Source organism: Malaclemys terrapin, chromosome 6 (assembly GCF_027887155.1).
Source record: "Malaclemys terrapin pileata isolate rMalTer1 chromosome 6, rMalTer1.hap1, whole genome shotgun sequence".
Classification (NCBI taxonomy): Eukaryota; Metazoa; Chordata; order Testudines; family Emydidae; genus Malaclemys; species Malaclemys terrapin.
In genome coordinates this window covers 4,953,349-4,974,701 of record NC_071510.1, presented here as the reverse complement: position 1 = coordinate 4,974,701, position 21,353 = coordinate 4,953,349, and the positions used below count along the sequence as shown (strand labels likewise).

At 46.7% G+C, this 21,353-nt stretch overlaps 1 protein-coding gene across 1 annotated transcript in view; it reads left to right on the top strand.

Moving 5' to 3' along the window:
* Positions 1 to 1,672: 1,672 nt before the first annotated feature.
* LOC128839457 (uncharacterized) overlaps positions 1,673 to 21,353 on the top strand; it is a 59,317-nt gene continuing 39,636 nt past the window's right edge. Inside the window, exons 1-3 of the mRNA XM_054032486.1 lie at positions 1,673 to 1,744; positions 3,264 to 3,389; positions 20,471 to 20,586. Of these exons, the coding sequence (XP_053888461.1) occupies positions 3,281 to 3,389; positions 20,471 to 20,586 (225 nt within the window). The 5' untranslated portion in view covers positions 1,673 to 1,744; positions 3,264 to 3,280. The remainder of the gene's footprint in view (positions 1,745 to 3,263; positions 3,390 to 20,470; positions 20,587 to 21,353) is intronic.

Below are 21,353 nucleotides of genomic sequence, written 5' to 3'. Positions count from 1 at the left end.
GCCAGAGTGTTTTCACTAATACATTGCAAGGACATGCTGCTCACACACTCTTTATATTATACACTTAAACAAATGAAAAGATAGCTTGCGACTCAGAGCTCTTTGCAATGGCTTGTAGCACAACGTGCTTGTCTGTTCTATGAATCACAGAACAATAAAAGGAAGACATCATCTGGTCAAGAGTGGAACTGCATACAGTTTGAAGCTGCTCTGTGTTGGTTAATTAACATCATTGATTAATGTAAATGATCGTTGACTTTGAGGCAGTGTATTATCCATCTATTGCCCAAATCCAATTGAAATCCATTACACAACCCTGTGTGGCATTAGAAAACCATTGAGATCAGTGGCAGCTGTGCTTTTAAAATGCTACCCAAGGATTGCTATGAGTGACTCTTCTTAGCAAAAATGGTGGGGATTGGCAGGGTCAGGCACCAGACAGCGTTCCCCTGGAGTACTTACTCTTCAGCTTGCTGTTGTGAGAAGCTTCCTGAACATTTGCCTTTCTTTAACATTCTTTTCATTTACTTTGCAGCAAACGTCTTCATGTTAATGTTGCCTCTCTAGTTGTTTTGCATCTTTTTCCCCGCCCAGGTCCCTTCCTGAGCGAGGTGGACTAGCAAGGTACCTGTATGGCCCTCTGTCAGCAGTCAATCTCACTCAGGTTAATTACTGCATCCTCACAACGCCCTATCGGTAGGAAAACGCTGATATCCCCATTTTAAAGAAGAGGGACTCAGGCACAGATTGATTAAGAGACTTGCCCATGGTCACGCAGGAAGTGCATGGCAGAATCAGAATTTCCAGCAAACTGAAAAAAATACATCACTTGGCCAGTTCTGGGCCAGTGGCTTCATCACAAGTCCCTCCTTCCTCTCCCATAGATTTCGGTGCCTGGGATCTCCCGAGTTCTGGTTCTGTCTCTTCAAGTTCGGGTCATTTATTTCGGCATCTAAGAGGTAGCTGAGCCTTTTTGCCAGTTTAGCGCCAACTGTGAGCGCTGAGCATTTATTTTTTGAGCAGATCTGGCCCCTAGATGACAAGCAGTTTGGGGCAGGACGACGTGCTGTTTCTCTGCTGTGTGAGGCGCCCAGCGTGCCTTTGCCTGTTGTGTACATACAAGAGAGCCTAGGCACTTACTCCGTGGGTGCTCCAGGGCACCAGCCACCTGCTGATCAGCTGTTCGGCGTCCCCCGCCCATCAGCTGTTTGGTAACGGGCGGGAGGTGCTGGGTGAGGGGGTGGACTGGGGGGGTGAAGAGGTGGAGAAAGGATGGGGCCTTGGGGAAAGGGGTGGAGAGGGGGTGTGGCCTCAGGGTGGAGCACCCACCCAGAAAAATGAAAGTCGGCGCCTGTGCAAGAGAGACACGGTGTGTGAGGTAATATCTTGTATTGGACCCACTTCTGTTGGTGAAAGAGACAAGCTTTCGGGGTGACCTGAAGAGCTCTGTGTCTGTGTCCCTCTAATGTCCTGGGACCAACATGGCTACAACAACACTGTATAGCATATGCAGTACAGTTCCTATTCAACCTCCCCCACCAGTGCTGGTGGCTGTGGGAGGAAAAAGGGAGAGCTCAGACAGCTTCTATTGGCCTGCTGATTTCTCTTTCCCTCCCACAGCCCTGTCCTAGACAGAGTAGAGTCTTGGCAACTTCAGTCCAATGGAGAAGCAGAGAGCTGTTTTTCCTGGATACCACACTCCAGGCCTGTCGCACAGACTCAAGACAGACACAGTGAGAGGAAGGTAAGAGCCTTATTGCCTTTCCTTCATCTTCTCATTTCCCTCGTTCACCAGTTTCGATTTCAGAGCCCGTGGCCTTTCTAAGCAAGGCTAGTTCTTTTCTTCCTGGGTGTTTTTTCAGCACTTGCTTAGTCCATTAACAGCAGGAGACATTTTCTAGAAGCCAAAGTGAGATGACTGTATTCTGGCTCCATGTCGTACCTTAGGGCTTGTGTCCACACACAAATTGCTAAATCAGTTTCTTAATTGGTTTAGTTAAATCCGTGTGCCCCCTTGTGTAACCTCATAAATCAGTGTCAGAGTGAGTGATCTTGATTTAGTTTAACTTGGTAACAAACTGAACTAAAGATTCTATATCCACACTAGGGGCTTGAAGGGACTTAACTAATCAGTTTAGAAATTGATTTACTTCAGTTGGTGCAATTTCAGCATGTAAACCGGGCCTCTGTCGCAAATCCAGACTAATTGCATCAACTTCACTGGTAGTTGCTCAGTGTTCAGCATTTCTGAAAATCAAGTCATTTATTTAGTCTCCCAAAGCCATATTTAGGTCTAACTTTGGGCAGCCATTTTTGAAAATCTTGGAGATACAATTTTTGTTAATTTGAAGAAGCTTTTTTCTTGTGCTTCTTCACTTTTCAGCCCCTGTAGTTAGAGCTATAAAGGTTAAAAAAAATCCAGTAAATTTTCTCTGACCAGTTTAAAATGCAATGGGAAAACTCCCCATGCAGTAGTAAATGAGCCCATGTATCATCATTACAGAATTAGCAACCGTAGTTCTGAAAAAGGTCAAACAAGGAAAACGACTTTAATCATCTCCTACAGTTAATTTGTGTTCCAAATAATGTTATTTCATCACTATCACCTGAATAATGTTTGAAATCAAAATAATTTCAACAGATTTTACAGGAAGAAAGATTCCTTTGATACTTTGCCTTCCTTTTGTTTTCCCCAGTTATAAATTCTTTCATCGGACCTGTATATAAAAAATGTTATATGTGATTTACACTGTATCTTTAAAGTTTCCTCTAATCTTTTTACCATTATGCAAGGCATTAATGATATAAGCAGGTGTTCCCTGTGCTAAGAATGGAAATATCACTCATTTTATTATTATTATTTAACATTTATACTAAATCAACATCTATCGGCCTTACACAGCTCAGGGCCACGTTTTGCTGGCTGCTATACACACACAGAATAAATTACAGTTCCTGCCCCAAAGATATTCCAGTTTAAAAGACTAGACTTAGTGGGTGATTGAAACAAAGCAGTGGATCAATTTTTCTTTGAAGCTATAAAAAACAAAATCAAACATTGCCATTTATTTTAGTATCTTCCCAACTCTATCTGGATGTGATTTCATTTCCAGAATTATTTTTGTAAAATCACTATATTTAAAGACAGGAAATCTTTAAATAAAGATTCAGTTTAAATCTTTTAAATCAATTTAAAGCAATTTTTCTTTTCAATAATCATGTCCCAGAATGAAACAGTCTTTTGTCTTCAAATGGTGTTTCAGGTCGCGAGGTTTGGACTATGGGTGTCTATGCAAGTTATTTCCACAAGAGCGAAGGACAAATGCTTATAGACCTGACAGATCCTTCTCAGGCAAACTGGATTACAACACACGCGGAGGCCTGCAAAAGTAAGCTGATTTTTTTTTAAGCTTGATTCTAAGGGCCTCCTGTGAGGTGCTGACCTTCCAGTGTCTTCTGCTCACAGTCCAAGTTTCACCCCCCCCAACATGACAGGTGTGACGGAGTAGGGAGTATTAACCTGGGAATGTGCATGGGAGTTTTACTAGTTTACTGGCATCTGCTAACACAGGGTGTGCCTTCGTTTCCCTGGGGTGCTGCACCAATACTAGATGGGGATGGGAAATAAGGGGGTGACTTCACTAAGAGATGATACCTGACGGCCAGCATTTAAGCGATGGCAGCTGCTCTTCGTAACCTGAGCCCAGGAGGGGGCTGGTGCCAGGTGATACCTTCTGCCCAGGAAACTGGACAAAGCCTGGAGGAGGGGCTAGGGATGTGGCTGGGGCAGGCAGCAGGAAGGGGTTTCAGTTTGGAGCTATGCTGGGGAAATGGGGAGAGGCCCAGAACCTGGGTCTGGGCTCCCCACCTCCAAGAGGGACCTGACTGAGGGGTCCTGTTTTCTGTTCCTACAAGCTCTGTTTTAGCCTGTGTTCCTGTCGTCTAATAAACCTTCTGTTTTACTGGCTGGCTGAGAGTCATGGTGAATTGCAGGAAGTGGGGGGTGCAGGGCCCTGACTCCCCCACACTCCATGACAACTGGTGGGTGAGGTGGGATGTACTGCACCCCGTGGATGGCGCTTCCTGCAGTAAGTGACTGGGGAGCAGTAAAATGAAGGAGGATTGACAAAGACCAGGAGTGCTGAAGGCTCAGAGAGGAGCAGTTTCAGGAGGCAGAGGAGCTACACTTAACCCCTGGGAGTGTGTGACCAGCGCGAAGGACTGTTGCAATAATGGGGTCCCCCTGGGGACTGCGGGGAGCGATTTCAGGGGTGGAGGAGCCTGCGGCTTGACCCTGGGAGAGAGGTGGTGACCTGGAGAAGGGCTGGCACAGTCGGGGCTCTTCCTGGAAACCATGGGGAGCTGACAACTTGGGAACAGCAACTTGGGAACAGCGGAAAAATGTATAACCATCTCCTTAAGAGGGGCCTTGTAGAGCTGTGCAAGGAGAGGGGGCTTCACAGAGAGAAGGGCACCAAAGCACAGTTGATTGCCCAGCTGGAGGAGGAGGATCACTCGGAGGAGCTGATCCCTGTCCCTGAGGGAAGCAGCCCGGCAGATGCAGCGCCGGCACCGGTGTCTGTCCCGGCTGGGAGGGGTCAGACTGCTGCCAAGGGCACTCCATGGCCCCTCCTGCGTATGGCTAGGGGAGGGCCTGAAAGCAGCCAGGTGAACCCCAGGGACACCATGACCCCCGCAGATAGCAGGGGATCCTCACGGCCAAGCTCCCCGTCACTGGAGCTGAGGCAGCTGGAATGGGAGAGGGAGATAAAACTGAAAGAGCTGGAGGGTCGGGAGAAACAGCGGCAGCATGAGCTGGAGTTGGCAAAGCTGAGGCTCAGAGAGCCCCCGGCTGCGGTGAGTGACGGGGGGACCCAGGACTACATGGAACTTCGATAAGTGCATCCTGTCCCAGCGTAAGGAAGGGGAGGACGTAGATGAATTCTTGATGGCCTTTGAGAAGGCCTGCGGGCTGCACAGAGTTGATCCTGCAGACAGGCTCCAGTTTCTCACCCCCTTACTGGACCCCAAAGCCGTAGGGATGTACAGCTGAATGGAACTGGTGGAGGCAGGGGACTATGAACTGTGCAAAAAGGCCCTGTTACGCAAGTTTGGGATGACTCCCGAGGCGTACCGGAAAAAGTTCCGGAGTCAGCGTAAAACCCCTGAGGACACATATCTGGAACTGATCCTCTGAATGGAGGGAAATGTCCACAAGTGGGCAGATGGGGCCCAGACTAAGGAGGACATGGTTAAACTGATTGTACTGGAGCACCTGTATGAACATTGCCCATCCAACCTGAGGATATGGTTGGTGGACAAAAAGCCAGAGGACCTGCCAGTCAGGGGATAGAACGGAGGAGTCCCAGAAGAATAAGCCCACCCTGGTGCAGAGAGAGAGTCACCCTGGGACCCCCGAAAGCAGGAATGTGGAGAATCCCCTCTCCAGGGGAACAACCGGCATCAGGACCAATCGACCCGCTCAAGGAGACCAAAGAGATATGAGCTGCTATTACTGTGGCCAGAGAGGCCACATACGGACCCAGTGCTCCAAGCTCAAGGACAGACTGAGACGACCAAACCCACCCAGGGTTAACTGGGTAGGGACCCAGCCGGAGGAGGGGCCGGCTTCCCAGGCAGGAGGGGCTGGCAGCTTTCCAACTGCTCAGGAGGGAGGAGTTTCCCAGACCAGCTCCTCTGGGGGGGGCTGGATGCTCCGGACTCAAGGTTCTCCGTTTACAGGGTGGGCATGGGACTGTCCCTGCAGAGCAAGTGCCTTGTTCCCCTGGAGGTGGATGGGAGGAAGGTCAATGGATACTGGGACATGGGCACGGAGGTGACGCTGGCCCGGCCCAAGGTGGTGGCCCCAGATCGGGTGGTGCCCGATACCTACCTGACCCCGACGGATGTGGGTGGGACCCCATTCAAGGTGCCCGTGGTGAGGGTACATCTGAAATGGGGGGCCAAGGAGGGCCCCAAGGACATGGGGGTGCACCATTTGCCCACTAAGTGTTAATGGGGGGGGCTGACCTAGAGGATTGGCCAAGCAATCCCCAGAATGCCCTGGTCATGACCTGTAGCCAGAGCCAGCGAGGGGCCCTACGCCCTGACATCAGGGAGGGTACCTCATCAGAGGCGCAGGACCCTACCCTGGTGAGGAGGGAATGCCCAGGGACAAGGCTCAGAGGGGCGGTGGCTTCAGACCCAGCCGGTGACAGGGAGCAGGTCCTCATCCCTTCCCCAGCCTCTGAGTTCCAGGACGAGTTGCAGAAAGATCCCTCCTTGCAGAAGCTAAGGGATCTGGCTGACCTCAGTGCGGCACAGACCATGGGGAGAGATTGCCAGGAGAGGTTCCTGTGGGAGAAGGGATTCCTGTACCGAGAATGGGCTCCTCCAGGGGAAGTGGAGTCGTGGGGGATCTGGAGGCAGCTGGTGGTCCCCCAGAAGTACCATCACAAGCTACTGTACTGGCCCATGACATCCCTCTCTCAGGACACCAGGGAATCCGGCGTACCAGACAGAGGCTGCTACAAAACTTTTACTGCCTGGAGTCTTTAGTACTGTCCAACAGTATTGCTGAACCTATGACCCCTGTCAAAGGGGGTTAGGGTTAGGCTACTAGCTCTACTTCTGAGAAATCAATTTTTGTTTGATTTGCTTTGTACATTGCCACGTTCATGTAAAACATGAGTATTATGGTCTCTTTCAATATTCTATGGGAATGTCATTATTTTAGTCACCACAGAGTTTCAGAACCATTGTGTCAGCATTTTACACTTTCTGCTCTTACAATATAAAGGCCATGCCTTTTCAGAAAGGTCAATATGTACTTCACTTCCATCAAACTAGCTCTTAAGGAAAGGTCAAGCCCTCCATGAAGAATATCTCAGAGTACTTTGTTATACAAATATCCCCATGCATATTTGTGTGGGACACCTTCATTAACAGGCAGGCTGTGCATTTGATTTAGCAGAAAATCCAATAAACCTGAGTAACTGTATTTTTAATTGTATTTACATTTTTCACAGGCTTGTATAAAGCCATTTTATGGGGCCAGAATGACCCACAGTCTGTTCTTCTAGTATTTTATATTATCCAGGGTTTACAGTACAGGGATATCTTCTTTGCCAGGCCCAGGAGGCAACTGTAGTGATGACACTCCCATGATGAACCATGTGGCTTGATTAGACAGAAGACTCTGTTGCATCCTGGAGACATAGTCTGGCCAGGGAGCCAGGCCTGCCCATAGGCAACAATGAGGGCATGAAGCACCCTGAAGCAACGCAACACCACAAGGAGATGCAATTTAACATCAAATTGATACAAAATGAAATATTTCATTTCAACTTTCCCAAAAGAAAATTGGACATTTTTAATTTTTGTGGAAACTGCATTTTCTGTTGAAAAATCATTTTTGATGGAAAATTATTGACCCGCTTTTCCTGGTATGGGATACCATTTCATAGAATCATAGAATATCAGGGTTGGAAGGGACCTCAGGAGGTCACCTAGTCCAACCCCCTGCTCAAAGCAGGACCAATCCCCAACTAAATCATCCCAGCCAGGGCTTTGTCAAGCCTGACCTTAAAAACTTCCAAGGAAGGAGATTCCACCACCTCCCTAGGTAACCCATTCCAGTGCTTCACCACCATCCTAATGAAAAATTTTTCCCTAATATCCAACCAAACCCTCCCCCACTGCAACTTGAGACCATTACGCCTTGTTCTGTCATCTGGTACCACTGAGAACAGTCTAGATCCATCTTCTTTGGAACCCCCTTTCAGGTAGTTGAAAGCAGCTATCAAATTCCCGCCTCATTCTTCTCTTCTGCAGACTAAACAAACCCAGTTCCCTCAGCCTCTCCTCATAAGTCATGTGCTCGAGGCCCCTAATCATTTTTGTTGCCCTCCACTGGACTCTTTCCAATTTTTCTACATCCTTCTTGTACTGTAGAACCCAAACTGGACACAGTACTCCAGATGAGGCCTCACCAATGTCGAATAGAGGGGAATGATCACGTCCCTCGATCTGCTGGCAATGCCCCTACTTATACTGTCCAAAATGCCATTAACCTTCTTAGCAACAAGGGCACACCATCGACTCATATCCAGCATCTCGTCCACTGTAACCCCTAGTTCCTTTTCTGCAGAACTGCTGCCTAGCCATTCGGTCCCTAGTCTGTAACAGTGAATGGGATTCTTCTGTCCTAAGTGCAGGACTCTGCACTTGTCCTTGTTGAACCTCATCAGATTTCTTTTGGACCAATCCTCTAATTTGTCTAGGTCCCTCTGTATGCTACCCCTACCCTCCAGCGTATCTACCACTCCTCCCAGTTTAGTGTCATCTGCAAACTTGCTGAGGATGCAGTCCACGTCATCCTCCAGATCATTAATGAAGATATTGAACAAAACCGGCCCCAGGATCAACCCTTGGGGCACTCCGCTTGATACCAGCTGCCAACTAGACATGGAGCCGTTGATCACTACCCATTGAGCCCGACGATCTAGCCAGCTTTCTATCCACCTTACAGTCCATCTATCCAGCCCATACTTCTTTAACTTTCTGGCAAGAATACTGCGGGAGACCGTATCAAAAGCTTTGCTAAAGTCAAGGAATAACACATCCACTGCTTTCCCCTCATCCACAGAGCCAGTTATCTCATCATAGAAGGCAATTAGGTTAGTCAGGTATGACTTCCCCTTGGTGAATCCATGCTGAATGTTCCTGATCACTTCCCTCTCCTCTAAGTGCTTCAGAATTGATTCCGTGAGGACCTGCTTCATGATTTTTTCAGGGACTGAGGTGAGGCTGACTGGCCTGTACTTCCCCGGATCCTCCTTCTTCCCCTTTTTAAAGATGGGCACTACATTAGCCTTTTTCCAGTCATCTGGAACCTCCCCCGATCGCCGTGAGTTTTCAAAGATAATGGCCAATGGCTCTGGAATCACATCCGCCAACTCCTTTAGCACCCTCGGATGCAGCGCATCCGGCCTCATGGACTTGTGCTCATCCAGCTTTTCTAAATAGTCCCAAACCACTTCTTTCTCCACAGAGGGCTGGTCACCTCCTCCCCATGCTGTGCTGCCCAGTGCAGTAGTCTGGGAGCTGACCTTGTTCGTGAAGACAGGCAAAAAAATCATTGAGTACATGAGCTTTTTCACATCCTCTGTGACTAGGTTGCGTCCCTCATTCAGTAAGGGGCCCACACTTTCCTTGATTTTCTTCTTGTTGCTAACATACCTGAAGAAACCCTTCTTGTTACTCTTAACATCTCTTGTTAGCTGCAACTCCAAGTGTGATTTGGCCTTCCTGATTTCACTCCTGCATGCCTGAGCAATATTTTTATACTCCTCCCTGGTCATTTGTCCAATCTTCCACTTCTTGTAAGCATCTTTTTTGTGTTTAAGATCAGCAAGGATTTCACTATTAAGCCAAGCTGGTCACCTCCCATATTTACTATTCTTTCTACATATCGGTATGGTTTGTTCCTGCAACCTCAATAAGGATTCTTTAAAATTCAGCCAGCTCTCCTGGACTCCTTTCCCCCACATGTTATTCTCCCATCAGTTCCCTGAGGGAGTCAAAGTCTGCTTTTCTGAAGTCCAGGGTCCATATTCTGCTACTCTCCTTTCTTCCTTGGGTCAGGATCCTGAACTCAACCATCTCATGGTCACTGCTGCCCAGGTTCCCATCCACTTTTGCTTCCCCTACTAATTTTTCCTGGTTTGTGAGCAGCAGGTCAAGAAGAGCTCTGCCCCTAGTTGGTTCCTCCAGCACTTGCACCAGGAAATTGTCCCCTGCACTTTCCAAAAACTTCCTGGATTGTCTGTGCACCGCTGTATTGCTCTCCCAGCAGATATCAGGGTGATTGAAGTCCCCCATGAGAACCAGGGCCTGTGATCTAATCACTTCTGTTAGTTGCCAGAAGAAAGCCTTGTCCACCTCATTTATCTCCTAACAGTGGATGTCCCAGTGAAATTGAACAGCATCTGTAAAGTTGAAGCTTTAGTTAAAAACCAAATATGCCTCTGGAAGAAGTCCATCCAAATGTGATCCAAGTGCCATTACATGGTATGTTAAGTCTATTGCAGCCAGACAGCTGGAAATGAAAGATATAGGAGGGGTGCATTTTACTCATGCATCTCAATGGGAGGCTTCTGAAATAGATGCGTAGCCTAGTGGTTCTCAATGTGAATTTAGCTTCATAGTGCCCCTGTGACGTAGCGTTGTTGTAGCTGGGTTGGTCCCAGGATATTAGAGAGACAAGATGGGTGAGGTGACATCATCTTCAGGTAAGAGAAGCTCTGCGTAGCTTGAAAGCTTGTCCCTTTTACCAGCAGAAGTTGGTCCAATAAAAGAGATTGCCTCACCCACCTTGTCTCTGTGAGGTAGGGAAGTATTGTTTCCATTTTACAGAAGGTGTCTGAGGCACAGCAAGATAATGTGATATACTCAAGGTGCCGCAAAACGTCTAAACTTCCTGAGAAGTGAACCCACTGATGGGCTCCTAAGTGACGTAGGTGTGTTTGAAAATCCCACCCCAGATCCCCAGAGTCTCTGTCCTGTGCTTTTAACAAGGCTAGACCTCCCCTCAAATGTTACTTGGTTAAATAAATTAATCTTTCTTGCAGTTTGCTGTGGAAGCCAGCATCTCAGTCTCAGGGTACGTCTATACTTACCTCCGGGTCCGGTGGTGTCGTGGTCAAAGACATCCACGCAGTGATTTTAGTTCAAAGACTTAAGCCTGAGGCCAGTTTATTGACATACATACCAGTGCACTGGGGTGCAGTCCGAAGACTGACACACCGAGGACCGCTCGCAGGCGGGTTTTTATTTCATTAAACCGCAAGCAAACTACAAACAATACGTCATGAGTTAAGAAATTGGGGTTGGGGTCAGCCCCCCTCCTCCACCCGGTACCCTCCTCATTATTTCCCAAGAGCTGGGTGTTTATTTGGGTAGGGGGCACTTGGTGGTTTTCCCCAGGGGTGGTACTTGGCACCAGTTTGGGTACAATTCTTGGCAAGGCACATGTTATTTTCTGGGGGGGTTCGGTTAAGGGTTAAGGGGGGTTACCATGGGACGCCTAAAGACGATCTATGATTTGATAATACTGCAGATAGCTGGAATTGGAAAGTTTGCAGATAGCTACAACTGCAAGAGTGATCAGCTCTTTGCAAAAGCAATTTCTTAATGTATTTCATAAACTTACGGTTATTATATTGCTAAAGCAGTTTGCATTGTTCCTTCCCCCTCCCTCCTCTGGCCATTACCCTTGACCGAGTTTGGCAGAAAACTGTGTTGTTCAGTCTTGCTCAGGCTTAGGCCTGTACTGCTTTGTGTAAGGGCAGTCAGCATAACAGATCTTTGTTGGAGGGTTTATTTCGGGGCCTTCAGATTCACAGCTCTGGCTATTAAAGAAAAGGCCCCCCTGTTCTATTTCCCCACAGCGGTAAGCAATCGATCTTCTGGGATCGATTTATCGCGTCTTGTCTAGATCCCGGATCGATCCCGGAAGTGCTCGCCGTCGACGCCAGTACTCCTGCTCGGCGAGAGGAGTACGCGGAGTCGACGGGGGAGCCTGCCTGCCGCGTGTGGACCCGCGGTAAGTTCAAACTAAGATACTTCGACTTCAGCTACGTTATTCACATAGCTGAAAAGTTGCGTATCTTAGTTCGAAGTGGGGGGTTAGTGTGGACCAGCCCTCAGGGTGGAGGGACTACATTGTATCTGTCTCCTGTGACGACTTTAGCTGTCTTAGGATCAGCAAAGATGGGCTCTAGCTGTTGCTGGTTCTAGGCCTGGTCATAGGGAGAAGTGGCCTTTGGGAAGGGAGGCCCTTAAGAGGGATAAGAGCAAATGGAAAGATAGGTTGTGTTGGGTGTGGATTATCACGGGTCCTAGAAGAGACTGCAGTGGTTTCCATGGAGACGAATAACTCCATGCCCGTGCACTCAGTTCAGGATGTGTTTTCCGTAATTAAGGAACTAACATTTTGTTTTGATGTGCATTTGTATTTATTTAGTAATCTTTATTCCTTAATAATACCCTTAATTTGCTTTCATTAGCAAAGCAATTTGCTACCCATTACTCAAATGGTGCTTGTCTGTTTCAGTTCCAAATGCACTTCCGCACCAAAGAACAGGCTGCCGTGCAAATCCCCAAAATGCCAAATGCTGGTGTGAACAGTGTGGCTTTGGAGAAAGGCTGACACATATGCCACTCCACAGTCCTGCTGCAGCTAGTTTCCTGGGGTGGGCTGAAACAGCGAGACACTTGATGTCCTTGGCAGGCAGTGAATTTGTCACTTCAGCAAAGCAATAAAAAAGAAACCTCCATGAAGAAAAGAATTTCAAAACAATATGCCTTGCGCAGCAGGGGCAAAATGTGCCACTGTCCTTTTCAATCATTCAGATGAGAGACTTACTTCAATTTACATAAGCCTCCTTCTCTTTGTCACTCAGAATCGCCTAGGGGAGAAACTGGCAAGCAGATCTACTGAGGGTTTTTTTTGTCCCAGAGGGACCTATGGTCCATCCCTAGAGCTTGAGAAGTTTCCCTGACTGACAGCACAGAGCATGCTCTCCTCTAGTCAGTGTCAGGCAGTTTCGTAACTGACAGCAGGGGAAATGGGAAAATGTAGCCTGCCTGGGTGGAGCAGCGGTCGCTGGGTAAGGAGGTGGGGGTGCGTTTGCAGAGGGCATTGTGGGAGGCAGGGCTCTGGGTGCAGAATGCAGATCTGAGAGCGGCAGGTTGCAGCTTACAGCACACTCTGGTTTCTGGGTGGTATGACGCTTGAATACAAATAATAGAATTGTTCAGTGCAAGCTCTCATTGCTTTAATGTGAAGAACTGCACACTAACTAAGCATACGTAGGAACTGGGATAGTGTGAGCATGTGGTGACTCCTGCAATGGGGTATAGTGCCCCTTTAAGAGTGGAGGGAGCTAGAGGGCCCCATTCCCGGGAGTCGGATTGAACACAGACTTAGGAAATGGCCAGGCAGTGGAAGAGAAGGAGCAGTCTCAGGGTAAAAGGAGAGGGATGAGGTGCACGTGGGAACCTTAGGACATTGTTCCTTTAAGGGCCCAGGATCAAGAACCCTGTAGGGTGGGGCGGGGCTCCTTTTCTTCCAGCCAATAAGGAGGAGCTCTGTGGAGGAGGGCAATATACAAACAGCCTTCTCCCTCAAGTCAGAAGCAGGGAGACACTGACAGGAGAAGGAAGCCAAGGGCAGTGGGCTGAGTCCCAACCAGAAAGGGCAGGGACTGGTGGCTTCAGGGGGAACTGAAAGGAAGAGTACTGCACGTGTGATGGGGCACTCTACTAACCACAGGTTGCCCTCCCTCTTGGCTGTTCTGGGGATTAGCTGTGTACAGCCAATGCCCCTTCCTGGGGTTGCATTCTACCACGCTCTGTCTCTTTCACCCTGTGGACCCCTCTCACTTCGGGAGCTGCAGCCTCCTCTTCGTGACTTGGCCCTCTGGAGAGGTCACTCCCCCTTCTGGGGTACCAGAGCCCTTCTGCAGGACCTGTCTCAGCCTGCTTTTCCAGCACTGCCCTGATGGTGCCACTTCCCCAGTGGCTGGTAGGGGAACCCAGGCCTGCGTCTACTCCAGGTTCCAGTCCAGGGATCCTGTATCTGGCAATTGTGGTCCACTTCTGCTCAGACCCTGTTGCTTCTTCTCTGGGCTTCATCTACAGCTGTTGGTCGCCCCCCACCCCATCCCCTCCCGGGGTGTCCCAACTCAAACTCCCTACTCCCAGCCTACTTCCATGCCGTCCCGCTCTACTGCCAGCTTCCTGGCTGTATAAGTCCAGACAGCTGCACCCGAAGCTGGACTGCATCAGTAAATAAGGCCTTAGCACACCCTGGCTTTCCTCCAGGTTCAGCCTATAAGTTAACTAGCCAAATTCACCCCTTCAGGCCTTTTGTGGGGTCGGCACCCCATCACAGTGTGGCCGGAGAACGAGGGCTGAGTGTGAACTTCAGTGTTCTCTTTACGGACTTATCTGGGGGACTCCCTGAGGCTTGTTTGAACCATTTTGTTATTACGGACTCTGAACCTTTTCTGTTATTAAACCCAGATGCCCGGCGAGGGTGCTGTTAGCCACAAGAGAGACCAGCCAAGAGGGGGCTAACAGGGGCAGCGTGCCTGCAAACAACCCCTGTCCAGGACGGGATGCTCTGTAAATGACCACCGCTGTACGCCATGTACGTAATGTGGAATTCCACTGATTTTCTTCCTAGAGTGAAATAAATAGCAAATCCGCCCAAGAGCATTCTCTAACAGCAGCTCGAATGTGAATTTCCGGCTCAGGAGAAACTACTGCAGATTAAAACACAAGTTCTCAGTAGCCTTATGACCACATAAAAGCCCGTTCTCTCTGAACGTGCAGGCTTAACTCTCGCTGCACCTGGGACGGGAGGGAAAACCAGGCCACATTCTTCTCCCACCTTTCTTTTAGGCCTGCCGCTCATGAAAACATACAGTGACGCTGGAATGTTCATAACTGGTGATGGAATCAGAGGTAATATCCCCACATCAACAAGGAAATGACTAAATGACTTTTTTCTCTAAAAAGCTTGCCATGAAGGCTTGAGATCTCAGGTTAATCTGGTTTTCTTGATTAAACGGTTTGGGGCAAATTCTTTTGAATTGACTGACAGGGAAGTAGGTACAGTAACCTGTCAGGGTCTGCTCCAGACTCACAGGCATAAAGTTAGGCATGTCCTTAAGTACCTCACTGAATGACGAGGGCCTCACAACTTGAGTTTTACAGAATCATGCTTCAGTTTAGAGCTTTACTCTGAAGTTCCCATTCCAGATTGATGAGTTTGGGGAATAACTTGCACGCCATAGACCATGGTGTTATAAGCATTAAATCCACCACAATATTGTTCTGCACAACACAGACATACATATGCACACATTTCAAACCACCAGTGAACAAAATAGCAAAGACGAAGCTCCAAAGAGGCAGAGAGGGGAAATCCTGAGCTGCTATTTTGCAAATAATGAAGATCACTTGTCTGAGTATTTTCTCCTTTCACCTCCCACTACCTTGCAATGAATGCTGTCAGGTAGTGATGAAACTGTGCGTGCAGCTTTAGACTTCGATGATTTATTAGATCAGGGGGACGAGCAATCCAGGTCTTGTCTATGTTATCCCCCGTTATACACAACTATGACATTAGGTAGACAAAATTATCTCTCTCCGTGAAATATTATAAAGATTTCCCATGTAACAAATACATTGTGAGCTTGTATTCAGGGGGTTTGTGTGTGTGTGTTTTGGGTTTTTTTTTTTTTTTCCTTTCTTTATCATATTTTTGCTTCTGATGGTGCAAGAAGTGAAAACACTTTTTATCTAAAAAGGACTTAACGATTGGAAGAAAAATTAGGCTTCTCAGCTACCTAATGGCATAAGTAGATGCATGACATCATCAAAGTCTGTTTCTGTTGCACCTCAGATATCAACCCACAAGCTACTTTCCCCCTCTTCCCCCTTCCCCCCCCCGCCCCGGTAATTCAAAGGGAAATTCCAGGGAGTCGCTCATGTCAAATAAAATCAAAGAAAGGTTCTAGATGGAATTCTGCAAACTGAACCTGCTCATTTTCCAACAGCTCTCTCAATGGAAACCCCAAACAAATGGAATCCTAGTCTGTGGGATCCTGAAATCAAATATTTCAGATGCTAGCATTCCTCGGTTTTGAGTGGAATGAGGAAGAATGTGATTCTGGTTCTAGGCCTGCTCATGGGGAGAAGTGGCCCTTGGGAAGGGGCACCCTTAAGAGGCATGAGAGCAAATGGAAGGATAGATTGTGCTGGATGCAGATTATCAGGGGTCCTAGAAGAGACTGCAGTGGTCTCCATGGAGACAGATAACACCACACCTGTGCACTCATTTCAGGATGTGTTTTCAGTAATTAAGGAACTAACATTTTGTTTTGATGTGCATTTGTATTTATTTAGCAATGTTTATCCCTTAATACCCTTAATTTGCTTTAGTTAGCAAAGCAATTTGCTACCCATTAGTCAAAGTCTGTTTCAGTTCCAAATACACTTCTGCACCAAAGAACAGGCTGCCGTGCAAATCCCCAAAATACCAAATGCTGCTGTGAACAGGTTGAAAATGTTTAAAAAGAACAGGAGTACTAGTGGCACCTTAGAGACTAACAACTAAGGTGCCACAAGTACTCCTGTTCTTTTTGAGGATACAGACTAACACGGCTGCTACCCTGAAACTTGAAAATGTTTGAAATTCAACCAAATTTTTCATAGACATTTCACAAATGTTGACAAAAGAAAGGATTAACATTTTAACAAGTTTTGACCAAGTTCTTAACTGTTTGGAATGTTTTAGCTGTTTGGAAAATGTGTTTTGTCCTTGTAAAAATGTTTACTAAACAAATATGTTTTTGTGTTCATTAACATTTTCCTTCAAACATTTTGGGTTTGTTTGTTTTTTTTTAAGATTTTTTTTCAGTTTTTGGCTAAAATTTTCTGATTTATAGTTGCCAAAAAACCAGAGGGCGGGAGTCAACTTTTGGATTCAATTATTCAATTTTTTCATGAAAACCTGAAAACAAATAAAAATGGACATTTTCTAATTTCTGAAATTCTTTTTCATCAAAAATGTCTGGAACAAAAAATTTCAACTTGCTGTACCCAGTGCATAAACACTAAGTAACCCACCCCTTCTTAAATCGATCTGCTCTGGAAAATTCTGTTTTTCTTGAAGGAAACAAGTTCCTTTTTAAAAGGAATGGAAGGTGATCCAGTGGAACTTACACAGCACAAAATCCCTGTAAGTATATGAGGCATTTTAGGGCATAAAGACAGCAGATGGTGTTCTCACACAATCCTGCTCATGAGAGGAGAGGAGAGGGATAGAGAAAGCAATCGCAGTTCATGTGGCTTGATGTAAATCAATGGTTTTATGTCTATGCCTCTGCTTTCTAGTGATGCACTTCACTGGAATCAAATTATAAGTATCTTGAACCAGTAAGCAGTGAAGGTTATAAAAGGTCTTGTATATGTCTGACCATAATGAAATGGCAAAGCCATGTCAGAGAGAAAGCCACCTCTGCAACAGATTTGTTTAATAAAAATATCATCAACAGTTCTTCAAGTGGCAAGAAATTTATCTTAATCGGTGCATCAAAAAATCTGCTCCTCTGCAGAATGTGAGTTGCGCTGCTAACAAGAGATGTGCCAGTGAAGCTGCTAATCAAACAGAATTGTATTTCTAGAACTCGTCACTGAAAAGGGCTCCAGTTTGGTTAAGAGTGACATTCCTGCCAACATGGCCCTAGAAAGCAAGCAAATACCAGGTTATATGAGGACTCATAACTTTGCCCTATAACACCCATGCAGCCCGTTTCCATGGCCAGTGATAGCCGCCACAATGTCATGAGGAAGTTACTGCTGCCATCCAGCAGACAGGAAAACATACTGCATGCATTGTCTTCACATACCTGGATGGATGAGCTATTGGTTTGGGTGTTAACCTATGATTTGACTTCCCTGCTTTGCCACTGACTCTCTGTGTGGTCTTGGGCAAGTCACTTAGCCTCTGTGTGCCTCAGTTCCCCACCTGTACGAGGGGATAATAGCACTTCCCTACTTCAGCAGGGGTGTTGTGAGGATAAATACATTAGAGATTGGGAGGTACTCAGAATCTGTGGTGATGGGGCCTGTACAATAGGGTTGCCAACTCTGACAGAAGCTATTTCGGGAGATTTTTTCCCCCCAATGTGATGTAATGTCATTTTCTTAAAATAGCCTATTAAAATCTCCTATTAAAATTAATTAATTAAAATTAATCCTATTAAAATTAAAATACTTTCAATAGTCACCGGGAGATTGATGCTGATTCCAGGAGACTCCAGGCCAATCCTGGAGGATTGGCAACCCTACTGTACAAGTTCCTAAGATAAGGTACACATATAATGCAAAACCGCAACTACAGCCCCAGCTGTGCAGGGTTGACCTGAGCACAGGTTCAGAGTGTGGTGTGTCAATGGGGGAAGCATCAGCTCACCATTCATGTTCTGTATTATGCTGTGAGTTCAGAAATGGGCCTGGACAGATCCCAACAATCTGAATTCTGGGGAGGTTTGGATCTGGTGCTGAATTTTGTTGCTAGAACCTTTTTCTACATTGGGCCCAAACAAGGACCCCCCCCTCCCAGTCTGACCTTCTGTCCCCAAATGCCATGGTTTAAATCCACTGCTAATGAATACAAGGTTGGAGTACACACAGGCCAGTGTGTAGAATACAGCAGTAATTGGTGTCACTGAATTATTAATTCCCAGTGCATGCAGGAAGGAATTATATGTGGCAAGGAGCCCGCTGAAGGTCCCACCCTGAAGGGATACCTATAGATCTTCCATGAAAAATCTGCTTTTAATATGGTCACAGATAGGGTTGTAACTGGAATTTGTTTCCCTTCTGTGAGCTGATGACAAAAAGTCTGTCTCCCTGTGTTCATAGGCTCTGTTTGAGCACTGCCAGCCCAATAAGGTAGCTCTCCAGATTCTAGGAGGTTCTTTTAGGGTGTCTCTCCTACAATGTTTGTGAAGATTTCAGCTTATGGGGAAATACTTGACCATTTTTATTATTGCTACTGTGGCTGCTACTGTTCTAGTGGTCATCAAAACAAGCAGCAATCCAATGTGCCACCAACATTTTAACAAAAGGGTCCCAAAAATTCCTCCCTTGAGCCTGTCATTCTAAGTGTATGCGCTACATGCCTGAGCTTGAAGAGAGGAGGGGTGAGCAACTGAGGACTTTCTCCATTCGTTTTCTCATTACAACCACAGTACTTTCTCATACCCCTGGACAAAGAGGAGGAACCATCATGTACTGAAAATCACATCAGGTGGACGTGGCTGGAAAGATTTATGCTTTGATCCTGGAGATATGTCCTGACTATGTAACATGGTGCTCAGCGTGTGCAATAAGAAATGCGGTTGAGATAAAGAGGTTGCGAGAGATCCTGGGATTGCCCTCCGCTGGGAGAATTCCCAAGATTCGGTTCAACCTGGAGCTCTTGGGAAGTATATTTATGAGCTGAAGGATGAATACTTGCTGCCACGGATGATTTAGCAGCATCTTCAGGGCAGGTGAACATCGTTAGCAAAGAAATCACCCCAGATCTTCTTCCATTTAGAGACATTTTAACAAGGTGTTAAAGCGTCATGGCTTTTGCACTGTGGGATGTTCCAGAAATGAAGGCCAAGGTTTTCAAAAGTGACTAGCCATTTAGTTTTTAGCTGCTCATCTTAAGACATCTTAGCAGAGGCTGATTTTCCCCAAGTGTTGACAACTTGCCCTCTGAAAGTCAGGCCTTATAATGTGTCTCAAGTCAGGCACCTCAACACTGAGGCACCTTGCTTTTGAAAATCTTGGCTTTGTCTTTTGGGGGAATCATGGTCGCTACAGGAAAGCGTGGTGTCCTGTCTAGGCTTTGGAGCCAGTTCAGGCAACACCTTCAACTCACTCATTTTTCTTTCCAAATGTTCGGAGACTCTGGAAGGTAAAGCTAGCTAGAAGGCAGCCTCGTCCTGGTGAGTGATTACCACATTGTGTTTTTTGCTTTCCAAGTATATTCAGTTTCACAGAGGAAGATTTTTAAGAGGCCTCCCAGGGTTGGAATTTCTGTCAGCACTTTTGACATACTGTTTTAGATGGGCAGCCTTCAGCAATAAAACTGGCAGTACGAATCCTGCGGGTGGCAGAGAAGTCAGCATCTGTCTTTCCTAGCTCGCTCTTTTCAATGCGGTTCTTCACAGGAGGTTTTTTTTCTTGGTTGGACTAGAAGGCTCTCAAGCAAATAATAGGTAAAGCTTCAGTGACTCAGAACTGCCTCTTTAAGCTGATTCTTGAACAAGTCATTTTCTTCTTACAGCTGAGTTGGAATTTTTCTGGCTTCGATAGTCTGACCAAAATGTCCATGGTGCTGACTTGTTAGAATTGTTGTTAAAAAAAAACTTTTACCATCCAAGCAGTTGCCGTGGAAACACTAATGTTGTCCTTTGACATTTATTAGTTTTCTTGTTGTGGGCTTTGCTCTTCTCCACAGCAGAGGTGGCGTGGTGGCAAATTGGATGGCGTCTTGTCATCCAGTCCTACCTCTAGGAGTCAGTATGTGGAATGGGGAGATTCTCCCAGAGCACTGAACATTGGCTTAACTCTGCACCCATCAAAATCACACTGACTCATCATACCAATTTCCCTGTTTTTATTAGTGTATGCACAAACAATCATGTTCCTCTTTGCCCAATCCTTATATGGTGTCTTGTTCCTCAGCAACTATTCTCTTCCCTCATTCTCTCAAAAGTCCTCCAATAAAAACATCAACACTGAAAGATGATGGCTTTGAGCTCCCAATGTAGCACCCCTCCTTTGGTTGCAGACCATTCTGAAACCTTGTATGTTCTCCTTCCTTCCTTCTGCCCAGTGACGGTCCCAGAGGTGCAGAGATGCTGGAGCCGATTCCTCATGCTGCGGCCGGATCAGAAGGGAAACGTGTCTCGAGCTCAGCTTGCCAGTGTGACAGATACATTTGGCCACAAGGTAAAATAACAACTGAGAACAAGCACCAAGTCCATCCCTCGCTCTTTGTGAAGCTGTCTCTGGTATGAGGCTGCCCAAACTCTAGTGTGAACTTTGGGACTTCACCCTACTCACTTAGCTGGCAAAGGATGTGCACAGTAGGGAGAAGACAAGAAAGCAGACCTTACATTAGTGTAGTTTCCATTCACCATGGGTTGTAGTACCAGCTGCCTTGCACTTTGCCCTTGAGCCAAATGGAGGAGGGTTCTATTCCTTATGCAAAGCCTTTGTACTTAGGTTTTGTACAGGGGACCAAGATTGGACTCTTAGGCCCCTGTTGTGCTTGAGGATCTGCTTAGCAGGACGCCTGTGTGGAGTCCTATTGACCTCCATACAAACTAGAGAGCCACATGACAGGATCCTGGGGTCGGTCTGGGGCCTTGGGCCCTGATTCAGCAAGGCACATAAGTACGGGTTTAACTTTAAGCACATATTGAAGTGCTTTGCTGAATCGAGGACTTAATGAATAACAGCAAGAAGAAGCAGACGTTGCTATTATTTGAACTACTGCTGCTCCAGCAGGATTCTTCTCTGCATGACCTTCTGAGGAGGACTTGTCCCATCTACTCACAGACAAGAAAGGAAGAGGCTTTAGGGTGGGATTTTCAAAAGTGTTAAAAAAATCATGTTTTGTCATTGACCAAGGGCTGGATGTTCTCAACCGTCGCTGCTCTAGAGAACGACAGGAGCTTCTGGGTACTGAGCCCTTCTGGAAATCTGGCCGTTTA